This window comes from Falco peregrinus, chromosome 6, assembly GCF_023634155.1.
Source record: "Falco peregrinus isolate bFalPer1 chromosome 6, bFalPer1.pri, whole genome shotgun sequence".
Classification (NCBI taxonomy): Eukaryota; Metazoa; Chordata; class Aves; order Falconiformes; family Falconidae; genus Falco; species Falco peregrinus.
In genome coordinates, this window is record NC_073726.1 from 1692733 (window position 1) to 1708763 (window position 16031).

At 37.5% G+C, this 16031-nt stretch overlaps 1 protein-coding gene across 1 annotated transcript in view; it reads right to left on the minus strand.

Annotated features, from left to right (window-relative positions):
- Positions 1 to 16031, minus strand: part of COG5 (component of oligomeric golgi complex 5) — a 183336-nt gene that overhangs the window by 37201 nt on the left and 130104 nt on the right. Inside the window, exons 11-14 of the mRNA XM_055808013.1 lie at positions 13182 to 13263; positions 10689 to 10893; positions 9422 to 9583; positions 7346 to 7445 (exon numbers count right to left, since the gene is read on the minus strand). Coding sequence (XP_055663988.1) covers positions 7346 to 7445; positions 9422 to 9583; positions 10689 to 10893; positions 13182 to 13263 — 549 coding nt within the window. The remainder of the gene's footprint in view (positions 1 to 7345; positions 7446 to 9421; positions 9584 to 10688; positions 10894 to 13181; positions 13264 to 16031) is intronic.

Genomic DNA, 16031 nt, shown 5'->3' on the forward strand with positions numbered 1-16031 from the left:
ATATAATCTCCAGCCATGGCTCAGGAGAGGCAGTGTTGCAGAGACTACCCTCAGAGGGTGCTGGCAGGCAGCCCCGTGCTTTGGGGAAGGGGAGCCCTTCCCAGCTGTGAGGCAGGCTGTCCCGTGCCCGATGGCCGTAGTGCCCAGGAACGTCACCAGGCACCTTTCACCGGCTAGCATGGATGTTACGGTTACGGCTCATGCTGGAGACTGAGACAGCTAGGATGGTAAATTAAGTCCTGAGTGTCAGTCATAAACATTTATTGACCTTGTACTCTCAGCGGAGCAAGGCAGGCATTAACATTAACATAAACATCAGGGGAGCAGCGTGGAGCAGCTTCACACACAGCCTCTCTGCAGCAAAACCAGACACGTTTTGCTGATCCTTGAAGCGAGGCCAACGCTAATCAGAACGAGCCTCAATGATAAAAATTTGCCTTCAAACTGACGAGACCAAGCTCATTTACATACTTATATTTACTTTTCTGAGGCCAGTTATATGTTTCTCTTTCCACACCCATACTCTGTTTCTAAAGCAAATCCAGACCATTCTGGGGACAAGCAGTAAGTGACTGGGATGTATCAGCATTTGACTCTGACGGAGGGTGGAAACAACAAGTTACTGGTTTTCCACTTCTTATGCTTTTTTGGCATTTACTTTCTTAAACAATAATGCTCTACAAACATCTGTCATCAAGTACATGTTACCGACCATTGTGACAGATAATAATCCTTTACAATAACACAGTAACCCTACTCAGTGCCAGTTAATTGAAAAGCAGACCTCAGTAACCACTCAGAATAAAGTTTAGAAATAACGTATATTAGTTCTAATGACAGAAATTTTCTGTCAGTCACTTCACATTTAAGCATGAATCCAATCAAATACTCAGAGTTGTTTCACAACTGAAATCCCATTTCTCCATTGCATTAAAAAACAGTATCAGGCTAACTCAAAACTTTCCAGTTACTTCTGAAGAATCTTTTTGTACTTGGCTGAGTACCTGCACGTTACTGCTTAATAGTCCTACTCTGGTACTCTGTGACTGCTGCATATTGTAAACCATGTATATAACATTACACAACTCAGACATTTACTTTACTAAATGTAAATAAATCTCAATATACTACTGAGATCCAGAATAGTGAGAAAGAGGCTGCCTACTCTCTATCACAGGTATCAGCTGATGCTGCCTTTTCCCTCAAAACAACCCAAAATGTAAAAACCTCATTCACCAAAGAAAATCCATACAAATTTCTTCATGTCCCAAGTGTACAGCGGTCCATTGCTTTTGGGATCAAACCAGTGAGTTCTCTCTCATTTTGCCTTTTGGTGTGTCCAGTACCAGAGGTCTTTAATTTGTGAATCAATGTCCTGCCGTTTGAGGATATATGACAATTATTTGAACCTTGGTGTGGTGACCCCAGTTTTTGAGGCACTTATGTCTTCTCTTTAATCTTTAACTTCAAAATTCACTTCTATTACTGGGTTCTTAGCATTTTAACTTTGAAATACATAAAATATACCAAGTGTTACCTTATGTTTTCTTAAGAAGGTCGGGGAAGAATTCTTCAAAACACCAGGAAGGACTGTGCTCTCTGTACAGTGCATAAAAATTTCCAAGTGGCTTACACTATACAAACCTGATAATCAGGAAATCCTACAACCATTGCCTAGGGTAAAAGCCAAGCCTCTACCATGAGCTGTGGGCAAAGGACAGAGTAGTAGCTCTCTCAGAGCACTGCCCACAGCCTGTGTTTTGGCCTCCACCTCATTCATCCACTACTATAAGATGCAGATCACAAGTCCAACCACATTTAGTTAAGGGAAAAAGAAAAGATTAAAATTCTGTTTCCTTCCTCCCTCATTACACCCACTTCTGCTTCTCCATCTTCTGAGTGCTTCCTCTTTATGATTGCTCACAAGTCTGACAGTGGGAAAGATCTCCATTATATCATCTCTCTGCAGCCTCTCGTCTGTTGGAAAGATCCCTTTTTTTAGACAAACTTTTCTGAAACATTTTACGCCATAAAATACAATATTCCATATTTAGGAACCTTTCCAGTCACAGGCAGGCACAGCTCCCACTGATTTTAGCCTTATCTATGCTAACCTCAGGATAAAGCTGCCTCAAGTGATATGGCCATGCAGATTCTTGCTTTGTCTGTATTTCAAGAAGACATGAGATTGCTCTGCTTGTGCTCCACCCTGAATGAGAGCCCTGTGCTCAGCAAGGTGCCACGGCTGAGATGGTCACCCTGGCTTGCAGTGGAGCTAAATGTGCTCTGCCATCTGGAAGCAGAGTGAGTTTGTGTTTGCCTAGATCACATAATCATACCGTTATATATCCACATATAAAAATGTTTTTTAAGATAGTTTGATCCACCAGACACTGCCAGCATAATCACCCTGACCTGCTCTGAAAAGCAAGTGGGCAACCTGATTTTTACAATTCTGCCTCTGCAAACTACTCTTTGCTCGTTTATTGGCCAAAAGATACCAGGCCAGTTTGTCTCTGACAGTGATGCCTTATGCTGGGAGGAGGCAGCAACAAACAGCCTCCACAAGACAAGTCAGGAAGGACTGATGTGGGACTCTGACTGCAATTAATAACGACAGTCTGACAGGATGACTGTAACTGTAAGGAGGAAACTAGTAGAGGTCTCCAGGTTCAAAAAGTAGGAGAATCACATCTTTTCTAAACAACTGCATTTTCATGCTCCCAGCACAACACATTTCATCTATGTGCACTTGGTGGGTGTGTTAGTGTATTTCAATCCACCCACATGCCAAGCTGAACAGAAATAGCACGAAAGTAAAAGAACATACAGTACTTACATTCAGGTAACTGAAATCATCACTCTAAAAGTGGAAAGAATGCAACAAAACCCCCAACAATAAATACTGTTCGAAATAGTCCTGTGCTGGGAAGGGAATAGACTTGATGACCAAATGCGGCCCTTCCATCTTCAGTCTCTACAAGGACAAAGGATCTTGCAATTTATTTTTCTGCTTGCTGTCAAAAGTACACATCTTGTAAACTTTCAGAGCTTTTAACCCTGTGTTTCATTACTTGTCTCCACAAGACATCCAGTTCTAAGTATCAGTAAGACAAATAGCTCTATCAACAGGCAAAGCAAAGCACAGTAATACCAAAGTTTCAAGAAAGAGATTTCTAATTATGAGAGAAATCACAACATTTCAAGGGCATTTTAAATTCAGCTCAGTAAATGACAAAATTACAGGTAATCAACTGGGGAAATGCAGTTTAGTCTCACTTCCAATCAACAGGTGACTATCATTTTCATTTTTATATAAATAAATCAGAAATCTGATTTAAAGTAATAAATGAACAGAATCAAACATTAATTTTAAACACCTCTGCAATCAACCAGGCATCTTTTCCAAAACTGGACACCCAAACCTTATTCACTTCTTATTATGGAAGATTACTGCAGAGTATTACCTTAGAGCAGTGGTCTTCAAAGAGGGGTGCATGCACCACGTGGGCTATGCAAGGCAATCCATGGGAGTGCAGGAAGAAAATATCAAAACTTCAATAGTATGTGTATGTAATTTATAAATAAATAAATACACATATAATGGGGGTGCATGCTCAGAAAGTTTATACTGATAGGGATGCATGATCATAAAAATTTAGAGACCACTGCCCTAGTGGTTTCTGCCATGCAATTACTGCTGCCGTGTCAAAGGCATCTAATGAAGATGTTGGTGAGATACAAGCTCTCTTCTACATCTCTTCTCAACTATCAGTTATACAAATGGGAAAAAATTTCTCTAGGAGGCAGATTTGTGAGCACCTATCTTTTGTGTAGTAGCATGGATTCTCAAAAAAAACCCAAGATTACTCAACTTTTTCTTTGTTTTCAGGAAAAGCAACTTTAGTGGTTTCTCATTAATCTCCTCCCTCCACCGCACTTATTGTCAGCATTTGATGAAAGACAATTTTCCTTACGTGGCCAGTTAAACACGAGCACAACATGTTATATTTGTTATATAGACGGGTTATTTAAGGTATTTGGAAATGGGAATGGATGACCCCTCTGGAAAATTCTTAAATCAAGGAGAAAAGTTAGTGCTCTTTTTTTATCTGGGCTACCTCACTTGTATAAAAATGTGGCTAGTGAACAAAATCCTACTCAGTAAGCAGTCATATGTGCAAATGCAGATTAGGGAAATTTTGCTCTTATCCAAAACACAGTGATCAGATTTGTTAATCTCTGTTCTAATCTGGAATGAGAAGAATGGAAAACTTGCCATTTCTGTAATCATTACGAAGATGTTTGGGCTGCCTGATTTAGGGAAAATCTGAATAAGAGTCAAAATAATAACAGCAGAGAGAAAATATGCCAAGCATCCCTCCTCAGCATCACCTAACAGAAGACAGGATGGGTGGTGAGGTTGAAAGGTGATACTCCTAAATTAACAGATTTTTTTTTTTTTTTAATGTAGTGCAATGTATAATTATCCCTTCAAACTCTGTATAGTAAGAACATCTGCAATTACACTGAGTGAAATTAGGACAATAATTCTGAATGCTTCATGGCATACACCAACCACACCAAGCATCAGGCAAGGGGTTAGCTAAAGATTCATCCAACAGCAGAACAGATCTACCTACTGCTCACGGAGGGATATTTATATCTTCTCTGAAATCATCTGAACTGGTTGAAATATGAATAGGTCTCAGGCACAGCAGTGGCTAGTTCTCGGTGTGGGGAAAGCTGAAAACCAAAAGCCAGCAATATGCAAGGTAACAAGAAACACAAACATACATTTTGGGTTCACAGGAAGAGGCTATTTTTTCTTATTTTTTTTGCTTTAGTACTGTATGTACAGACTACTAGATGCTGCTTTAACTTAAAGGTAATATCTTCGAGTCTTGAATAACGTATTTCTTGTTATTTGTCCTATCTAAAGCTAACTGGAGAAACAGCGATGAAATCTTAGTGAATTGCAATTGCTTTTTTTGGTGAAATTGAATAAATAAAAACCCTGACATCAAAACGCCTTAACATTTTTAGGCGTGCCCATTTCAGTTTTTCACCATTCACATCTACCTGCAATATTACAACATTAAAAATAACAATTTCTAACGACCCTTAAAAGCCCCCCTCAACCTTTCTTCACTGACAATTCTGAGATTCTTTTGTTTACTTTTAATTTGGAAGAGAATTGAATTGTGTATTCCTCCAGGAAATTAAATTTCCATCTTTAGCACTGCTCTATATAGCTATCAGAAATGAAACATCTGAGCGGAAATGTTACATGGTCACCCTCCTCAGCTTTAGAAAGCCATCATTGGAGGCCGGATTGCAAGATTGAATTAAGATTGCATTCTTGGCTACACCACTAAAACATAATGAAACAGTGCTGTCTGATATAGCTCTTTGTTCTACACATGGTACACATTTCAGGCTCAATCTGCCTGCCCCAAGATAGGTACAAAAGAACAGTTAAGACGTTCTAGATTATATCCACGGGGCTGGCAAGCATGGCACAGGGCAAGTGGGAGAGCCTTGCCCTTCTGGAGAGGCAGCTGGAGGCTCGGCATGATATTTTAGCACTCTAAAGATGGCGCTACACACCTATGCCACTGGCAACAGTGTTGAGCCCTTCCAGTTTATTGTTTTGTAACATGTCTATCAGTAAGGAAAGGGAAGGGAAAAAAAAGTTAAAAAGTGTACCTGTTTATATTGTTTACAACTTGTGGGTATATTCTTGAAGGACATTCATGTTCATTCTGCCAGTTTGACTAATTCTGTCACTTAGTTTTTCAAAGTTTTAGGTTTTACTTTCAGTTGTCAAATTCGAGAGGTTCAAGGGCTCAGGCTCCCTCTTTACGCCCACATTCTTTTAGTTTCAGGTCAGCTAATACAAACCCACAAATCATATACCTGTCAGCTTATTTCTACATATTCTTTTTTTCAGGGTTTCTTAAGAATTTGCCAGCTGGCTTACCACAACATGATGTATGCTTTAGAAGAAGCTACTGGCCCCATTCAAACCCTAACAGAGATGCTGAGCACAACAGACCCTGGTCCTTTCACAGTTACAGCTAATACGACTTTTTTTTTTCCAGTTGAATGCCACTATTTGACAATGCACTCCATGACAGACAGAGACACAAGTGTAGTATTTTGTACTCATGATGACTCTTGTGACCTACTAAAAATCCTGATTTCACTCATGAGCAAATTTCACTCTGAAATTATGAAGCCATGATTTGGTATCTTTAAAAGGAAGACCCAACTTAAGCACTATGCTCTAAATATATAGCAAAATCATGTAAACATATATTTTTATTTTAAAAATTTAAACAATCTTTATGATCTTATTGAGTGCTTCACAATGCAATTAATCCAACAGACATGGCTAACAAGGTACGTGTTATTGAATTTCAATGTTTTTAAAGCTATGCAGAGATAGCAAGTGTATGAAAGGTAAACAGACTCTATTCTTACTTAACTGCTACAATGTTTTGTAGCCAATTGTTACAAAAAACTGTTAGCAAGTATCTCTTTAAATGAACCATACAGTAAATTAATCTCAATGGAGTCTGAGTTTGCTCTCAGAATTATTGTTCCAAGTGAAAATCTTGTTTACAAATACAAGTAGTTAGCAATTTCTTGTGGGTCTGTATATTGCAAAATTAATTAAAATATCTTCATAAGAAAAGAATCAAAAATTCAGCAGCAGACTTCCTGAGAAAGTTGTTGACCTTAAAAATTATTCATTTTTTTCATATGACTGTACTAACTATTTCCTTTTTTGGGATCCTTACCCAAAGGATAAGGCTTTGGGGTTCCTTCCTCTATTCAGTTTAACACTAGGTAACAGTGCATGGCAAAAGTCTGGAAGCAGTGACAAATGCAAACAAAACTAGGGTCAGTTAAATACACAGCAAATAATAAATACACAGAAAAAATGCACAGAATTTGTTGCAAACAGTGAAAAAATTTGAGTAGACCAGATTTTAATACCATAAAGGTGATGTATCATGTTACCGATGGTATATCAAATTTTGGTAAATATTAAACTGAAACAAATTGTCTTAATTTTACTTAACAACCACCATTTTCATGGTTTTTTTAAAAAAAATTAATATGGCAAATTCAATTTGGAGTTGTACAGACAAATTTTACGGCTATCGATAAACTGTGTTTATGTGAAGGCAGGATTTAACTGAAAACCTTTCCAAACACAAGCCAATTTGAAGTTTTTTGTCTACCTAGCTTGCTTTACTGTTATGTTGTAAAACTACAAAACCCAAAACATTGTACACAGAAACCCATAAATTTTTAGAAATTTAAAATTACTTACAAGCTGCTCAGACTTTACACCATAGAGCTGAACAGTCTTTGCCACATTTTTTGCCACAGCTAAACTCAGGTCTTGATCAACAGCAGCCACATTTAGCTCACTGGAAGCAAAGATTACAAATCTTAATTAATAACTAAACAGTGCTGTATTTAATTGATAAAGAATTAACTACGAATACCTAGTTAGATGGCATGTCTAGAGAGAGTAACACATACAACCAAATTTTTCTAAGCACCGTAATTCAGTTTACAATTTAACAAGTCATTTGGGAATTTTATGTGCAGTGTTCCTATTCTATTAAAAATGAGCAAAGTTTAGGAATGACACTTCAGTATGAAATCACTATTAGTAAGCCATTCAAAAATATTGACTGCAATTAACTACATTCAAGCTTTGGCAGCAGCCTTCAAACATTACAGGTGAACACACAGTCATTCAACTCTGGAATTACATGAGCTGTGCAGAAATACCCAGGGGACGCCTTAGCTTGACACAACTAATAAGCTGTGTTTTAAGCAATCCTTTGTAGTAACAGAGGCCCCAAAGGAATGACGGGGAACAAATGGAAGAAGGAAAAGAATTCCAAATAATTTTCACTATTTCTTGTTTGTGGAACCCCCCAGATCTCCATCAGCTGGGGCTGCATTCATAAATGCTCTTACTGAAAACAGACAAGCACTAGGACCACTGTGTTGCTAGTGATGAGATGAACCCCTCCCAAGAACTGAAGAGCCACCGGGCACCCTGACATAGCAATAAACTGCTCCAAGAACTCTGCAAGGCCCCAGACACCATTGACTAAAGGTCACTCTGGAAAACTCTGCTGAAATTTCTAATTTTCATGCCATTTTCCCTTCTCCTCTGCAAAGAGCAAAATAACATCAACAACCACACCAATAGGCATGTTCTGAGCATCTGCAACTCCCAGTCACAAGCGCAGTGTCGGTATTTAGTATCACACATACACACCCTCACATGCTGTGAATACTGTCCATCATTTTCAGACTATATTAAACAAAGTAGTGCTTACCAAAACTTCATGAGGGAAAACATACCACTGGTAATTTAAGCACCTCATTTTACAAATTCTACCTGGAGCAGTCATCTTTATCTAACGTCCTGCTGTTTCACTCCAACAGAATATTTACATCAGGCATTATCACTTGCAGCCAACTATCATTTTGCCTTTGACACAGTCAGAATAATTAATATATGAGGCCTTTACAATATGTGTGAAGTTTCTCTTCCTGATAGTTTATAAGCCTGGACAGTAAAACTTAAATTAAAATTTCAGTTATTCCAGAAAAACAAAATACAGAGAATAAATAACAAATAGCAAGATTTATAATAAATTATAAATAAAGAGGTGATTAGCCCACTGTATTTAGCATGGGTGCAGCCTCCCCTTGACTACTGTGTGCGGTTCTGGGCCCCACAATTTCAGAAGGACGTCGAGTTACTGGAATGTGCCCAGAGGAGGGCAACAAAGCTGGTGAAAGGGCTGGAAGGCATGTCCCGTGGGGAGCGGCTAGGGACTTTGGGTTTGTCTAGTTTGGAGAAAAGGAGGCTGCGGGGCGACCTCATTGCTCCCTACAGCTCCCCGGGGACGGGGAGGTGGAGAGGGAGGCGCTGAGCGCTTCTCCCTGGGATCCAGCGAGAGGACACGTGGGAATGGTCCAAAGCCGTGCCAGGGGAGGTTCAGACTTGACATTAGGAAGCTTTTCTTTACTGAGAGGGTGGTCAAACCCTGGGACAGGCTTCCTGGAGAGGTGGTTGATGCCCCAAGCCTGTCAGTGTTGAAGAGGCATTTGGACAGTGTCCGTAATAACATGCTTTAGGTTTTGGACAGCCCTGAACTGGTCAGGCAGCTGGACTAGATGACTGCTGTAGGTCCCCTCCAACTGAAATATTCTCTTCTCCTCTCCTCTTAACCCTGACTTAATTTTTACACTAACCAGTTTTATAACTAAAGAGTAATCAAACTTCTACTGATACGGAAGTGTCATTTCTAAAATTTTAACTTATGAGAAAAGACATGCTGAAGATTACATTTTGCAAGGTATTGCATGTGCATACCTGGCTATAGTTTTAATGATGCTGTCAAGCTCGTCAGAAGAGGGTGGATTCCGACCTCCAGGAGGGAAGACAAGATTGATAGGGTCAAAGAGTCGAGATAAGGATTTTGACAAATAAGCAGCTTCATACTGTTGCAGTGAATCTTTCAAGGCTTTTTCTGGACTGTGGACATAAGACAAAATTACTACATTTTAAATTACATGGTAACATTGAATCTTTCCAGACCATACAAACTTTGCAGTATTGAAACTGGTTTTTCTCTCTGCTCTTTAAACATATGCACCTGAATAATTTTAATACCTTGCTTTTCATTTGAACCACGCAACTAGTCAAGGGAGCCATTCTGTATAGTTCAATACAGTACTTAGCACTTTCTGTAAGACCTATGTGGAATCCTTAATTCAAGGCGTTCTTGAGACAAACAGTACTAAAAACATCTGCAAAATATCAGCAAGATATCCAAAATTGCAGTGGAAGACCTTTTCCACATAGTTAATGAGCAGATAGCTTGTACTCGGGGTTATATTTTTCAAAAAATATATTTCCTGGGATACATATGCATACAGGAAGATTCAAATAGAAAGACTTCTAAAATTTACCCTTAACAAGCTTCAGTCTTTAGTGTTTCTATTTGTGAAAATGAGCACTTTCAAACATTTTACCTCATTGTCAGAAGTCTGGTGAACTTTTTACTTTGCTTTCATTGAAGTAAATGATAAGTCTCCCACTGACTGCTCAGGAACATATTTAAGCCAATACAAATCTCACATAAAATACTCACTTTATCTTACAGAAGTCTAGAAGTCCTAATAGACTTGATGACCGTGTTTCCATTTGATCTTTCTGGTATCTACCACTCAGATCATGTTTATTCTATGATGTATAAATATAAAAACTGTGAATCATAACAAACTGTGCATTTGTCACACTCCAATGATTGCTGTATCATTAAGAGAAAGCTACTGCTGTAATTGCAACACACACAAAACTGAATTTTCATCATTCCGCTTTTCTTTTTCTCACCCAAAGAGACAAAAAGATAAAACTAGTTCCAAAGTCAGGGACTTGTGTGAAAGACATGACAATCGAAGACTGTTAATTATATAACCTAATGAAAATCCTACAGCTCAAAAATAGTATTAAAGCAGTAACTGCTGGAGGAAAAAAAAAGCCTTCAAAAATTTTCCACTCGAAGTTCTTAAAAATACTGCTCTCTTGCAGGGTGTAAAGCTTTCCATTTTATTGCCTTAGAGTTCATAATACATACTCATAATCTTGGGTTTTCTGCATGAATATGTCCTGTGTATCTTCTTCCATTTGTTGCAGTTCAGCAAAGAGATCAGCAGTTCCACTTGTGTTAAAATTCCTCTGAATATTTTGACTGTATTGTTGCAGGCGCTTCCACAAGTCATTATAAAGCCTCAGTAATTTAGGGTATTCTCCTTCAAAAGCTTGTTTTAAAAACATAGAGGCTGCAAAATAAAGCAGTAAGCAATATGCTTTATTTTTATGCTAAGTTCAAAACAATTTTTTGATTCATATAAACAATCTGTATTCTTGCATTTATATCAACAACTTGTATACAATGTAACCCTATCTTTAATATTAATAATGTCATATTTATAATTAACTTCAAAGTTGCATGAACTATCACACTAAATACAGTGGACAAAGCACCAACACAAAATCCACAGCTGAAAGACTGGACATGAAAAACTTTGCACAATAAAGATACTACTCATGGTAGTGAAACATCTGGTATCAAACTTAATTATTCCTACTATCATTCATTTAAGGCCAAAGCATGATTAGAACTCCCTAAATCTAGAAATTTTCAAACAATAGCTTGATGGGGTAAAAGTGTGGGGATGTGCAACTTTGAAGATACCCATCTGAAAGACACAAAGATAACTGCTATGAGCCAGACTCTTCAGAAATCTGATGAGGGGAGCATATACTTCTACACATACTTTTTAAAACAACGTACAAAAATTGCAATTTCTAAACTTGTCAAATAAAGAAAAATCAGCTGTATTTTAAGCCTTGAAAGGCTGGCCACGAGTAACAGGAAACGAAACAAAGGTACAACTGTTCTAGCAACTGATGTTAATCTTGATCTAATATCACTCATACTTTATGGATTTCCCATTACATTAGGGGATTAACACTGTTCTTTTCATTCGTAGGTTTTTCAGGTTCCAGACATCTGTCCCATTTCACCCAGCCTATGCTTTCAACTCAAATATCTTCTGATTTTGAATACAGGAGGATTCACATTTATTAACAAATGCAAAGTTATTTCAGGTCACGAAGCTATGTTTATAAAAACTGTCCCAACCTCACAAAAGCAGATCATGATCTATTATCAAACTCTGTAAACTGCCAGGAATTCCTGTTTTTACATTATTTTCTGATATTGTCTGGTCTTCCTCTGATTTATATGATCCAGAGGTCTGTGAGTGGATTCAATCACTTTGAATTTATATGTTAAAAATGAACATTCTCATGTAGATGTGCCACTTAAATGAAAAAGTCTACTCACTGCAAGCACTGTTTCCCCAAAACTCAGCTGTAGCAAAGTAAAAACGTCATTCACAGTTCAAAAATCCAAATGCTCCCTCTAAACATTTATATATAAAAAATGATTAAAAATCGTAAGTAATGAAATATTTTTAATAACTGTCAGACAAAGTACTGCTGACGAAATCTAAGAGTTCCCTTACTTCTGATATGTTGGTTAATCCCATTAACTGATGTCACAGTTTTACAGTCTTAACACTTGAGTGCTGAAAACAGGTAGCACGTGTTCAGCTTGAACATACAGGATTGCGGCTATCTACATACTGCTGCTAAAGTAGCGTGTAAGGCAAACCGCAAAATTAATATGTTTTAACACAAGATGAATACATTTTCTTTTGGGATCATCTAGTTACTTAGCAACCACTGAACATGAACCAACCAGCTAGTTCCTCAAAATTATATTGCTGCTATAAAGCCTGGAAGGGCCAAAATTTGAAGGGCCAATGAGATCACAAAGATAAATGGAAATCTTATGCACTTCATTGGTATGTACTTTATACACTGTATACAAACATGAAAGATACATTTATGAAAGCACCGAACTCACCTACAATCCAATTGCATGCTGCATTAGCATGTACTGGTAATAGTACTGTCTTACGTTTATGCATTATTTATATTTAATATTCCTTGATTGTATCTGTATTTATGTATTACATATATACAGAATATTGTGCATTGTCAGAACCACCCATTTATCTGTATTTAGTCAAGAAACAATTTTGCAGAAACTCAACTTCTATTTAATAAAGGTATCCAAAAATGGCTAAAATCAGGTTTCTATAACTAATCAGTGTTTAACAAGAAAGGATTCTAAGAACTGCTCTTTAAAATCAAAATACTATTTTTGAATTTGGCAAAGCCGTTTCAGTTTGGAAAGTATAATGTATCATTCCAAACATTTTTACCTCTACATTCAATTGCAAAAATACATTGTTGTTATTAGATAATGACTACTTAATTAAGCAGAAAATATTTCTCTCTGAAAATTCAATCATAGTTTAGGAGGATCACCCTGTTTGGTTACAAAACCAAAAAAAGTTCTAAAATCACAGCCTCTTCACTGAGTGAACCACTGCTATAGTTCTAGTAGAGGAGATAATAAGCAAAAGGCTTACTGACATGAGAGATTCAAAATAACTGCAGAATACATCACAAATTGTTTATACTGAATACTTACAGTCTGTTGCTGACTGGAACTGAGAGGAAAGTGTGTGAGTCACTGCAGTCCAAAATTTGTACAAAATGTCAGACTGGCCATCCTGATAGCAAGGGACAAAAGGAAGACAAGTTTCAAAACACGCTCTTTGCAAATAATCTTAACCAATGCAAATGCTTCCAGTCAAAGCTGTTCCACTATCACTGAGAATAAAAACTAAGTAAACAAAGTCCAAGTTTTCCTCAAGTTTAAAGCTAGAAAAAATACTGGAGAAAACGAAACCAAAAGCTTTGGTCTTCTCTCAAATGGAATATTTTCCTTCACGTCTGAGAGAAATGCTCACAGCTCTCTAGGGGCACGAGTGTAGATTGAAGCAGCACACCTCAGGAGATGTGTTAGAAAATCTCTTTGCATTGCAGTGACCTTCACATTCTGTGGGGGTTCTCGTGCTGGCTACATCACAGCAATTATTGTTGCTGCCATTACAACATGCTTGCAAACACCGGCCAGGGACCAAAACCAGCGCATGCTGTGCTGCTTCACACAGAACAGTTGCCTGTTTCTAAAAACATAAAACACATGAAAACGCAGCGAACCTCACAGTTGACTCTTCACCACCTTGTGTCAACAAGGCTTGCTGTCAGAAGAGGAAACAGGCAGCGTATTCTTACAAAGAGGACACACAAGAAACAGCAGGCTGTTCCCTTACTCCCCCCATGATCTCGCACTTACACTCAAGCATTAAAGCATGATTTTGTTTTCTGTCTTTTGCTTTCTTCCTGTCTCTGTGCTCGAGGTATAAAAAATTACCGAAGATGACAATGGGTATCCTGTCATGCCCACTAGTTAGATACTTGGAAGGCTATCCAGTGTTTTCATGGGAAGGGGAAGCTCACTCTGGACAGAACAGTTTTCTTCATTGCATGGTATACAGGTAATGTATTTACCCTACTGTATAAATCAGCCAGTTTGATCAAATCACTATAGTAATGATAATCAGCAGAAAGTGCTCAGAATGAAAAAGTGAAACAGCCAGCAGTGATGACAAATGACAGCAATTCTAAGGATTTTATGCTGGCACTTGGCTGTTTCTATCCTGAATCACTCTGAAACATCCAAGGTTTTATATCAAAGCACAACATTCACAGCAGATAAAGATGGGTTTAAGCAAAGGGCTCAACACTGAAATTGTTGTCAAAGAGGGATGCATTTTCTCAGCTTTCCTTCTGGCACTGCCAGTGACTTCACTATGAGAAAAATGAAAAAAACCCCAACCAAACAACCCTAGTACTTGTTTATAACACAAGTCCTGTTAAAGCGTCAGTTCAACTTTGGCACTCTCCAGCACCACAAAAAGGAGATTAGCTATCAAATATAAAAGTCCAGCTACACCAAATTGAATTATTACTTCAGATGATGAAGGAAGAAAGAATGAACTCTATTCCCTTGCACTGGCAACAACATGCAAAGTCATGAAGGTATTTAGAATGTCATCCATTAATCCATTAACAGGGTACCACTGGATGCCACTTGAAGATCTGGTCACTGGAAGATTGCAAGTTCAAGCTCAAGTTTCAGTTCCAAAACTATCACCTTAAAGGACTGATATAAAACCCGAAGATCAGTCAAAGGTACACTGAGACAATAAATAAATAAATAAGGACTATCAGATAGAATGCTTTCATAAATTCTGAGATTAGATGAGGAATTTATCCAACCCTACTCTTGATCTCTAAAGATATTCAAAGAAAGATAAAAATTATGGGTCATGTTAAGAATCTAGAGAGAATATCTTTTATGCTGTTGGACTAATACTTGTAAAATGTATGAGAATTAACACAGAATACTAAAATAAACTGGGATGACAGAATGTCATTTTTGACTGCTTGAGGATCTGATGGATTTAGAAACTGACATGCCTTATTTTATAGCTATGTTTATATTTTCTGTAAAATTGTACTTTATTTTCATAAATGGGCAAAGAAAAATTACAGTATCAGACAATGATTCAAAAGCTGCACCGCATAAAGTATCTTTGGGGTTTTTTGTAAATTTATTACTATAGCATAAACATGAAATTACTCAGTTCTTCACTTCACAGTTTCACATATAAAACATGAAAATTACCATAAAACAAATGGCCTTTCACATCAACCGTAAATTAATTAGCTTTCATATTCTCTATCCCAACCTGGAACAATGTTTGCCTATTCAGCACGGTAACTCAATTCAATTTCTAAATAATCTAATGGAGGTAGAAAAATACTTACAGAGCACTTTCAAACAACATTTCTTTCGTTACTGTAATCAGCATCTATACCTCTGTCACAGTCTCAGCATAAAAATACGATTAAAGGGTCTTGAAAACAAATTTGCATGTAGTCCCTCCACATTGACATTTCTATCTTAATTGTCTGATTCAACATGGTGACAAATAACAGTACCATCCATGTGACATTTAATTTTTTTGTGAAAATACATAACTTTTAAATGTACCTATATATATACACATATATAATATAAAGTCAGACATTTATACATACATACTCATGAAAATATCTGCATAGTAGCCACAGCTGTACCAATTAAACCTCTGCCCATTAGCTTGTGTCTTCTGACCCAGGAAAACGGTGTTCATTAACTGTATCAGAATTTTGTAGTGAAGGCAGCTCTCATGTTTCAGCTAACCAACTGTATTATGTATGAGCAGAAACAGAGGGGAAAAGCTGTACAGAAAATTCAAATAACATTTCACAGCAATTGACTACTCAGTCAAAAATGTTTAGGTGAAAAAATTATTAATGCCCCAGTTTTGGACCTACTAAAACCGCCATCTACAGAGTCATTACTGGTTGCTTCTATAATGTGAGA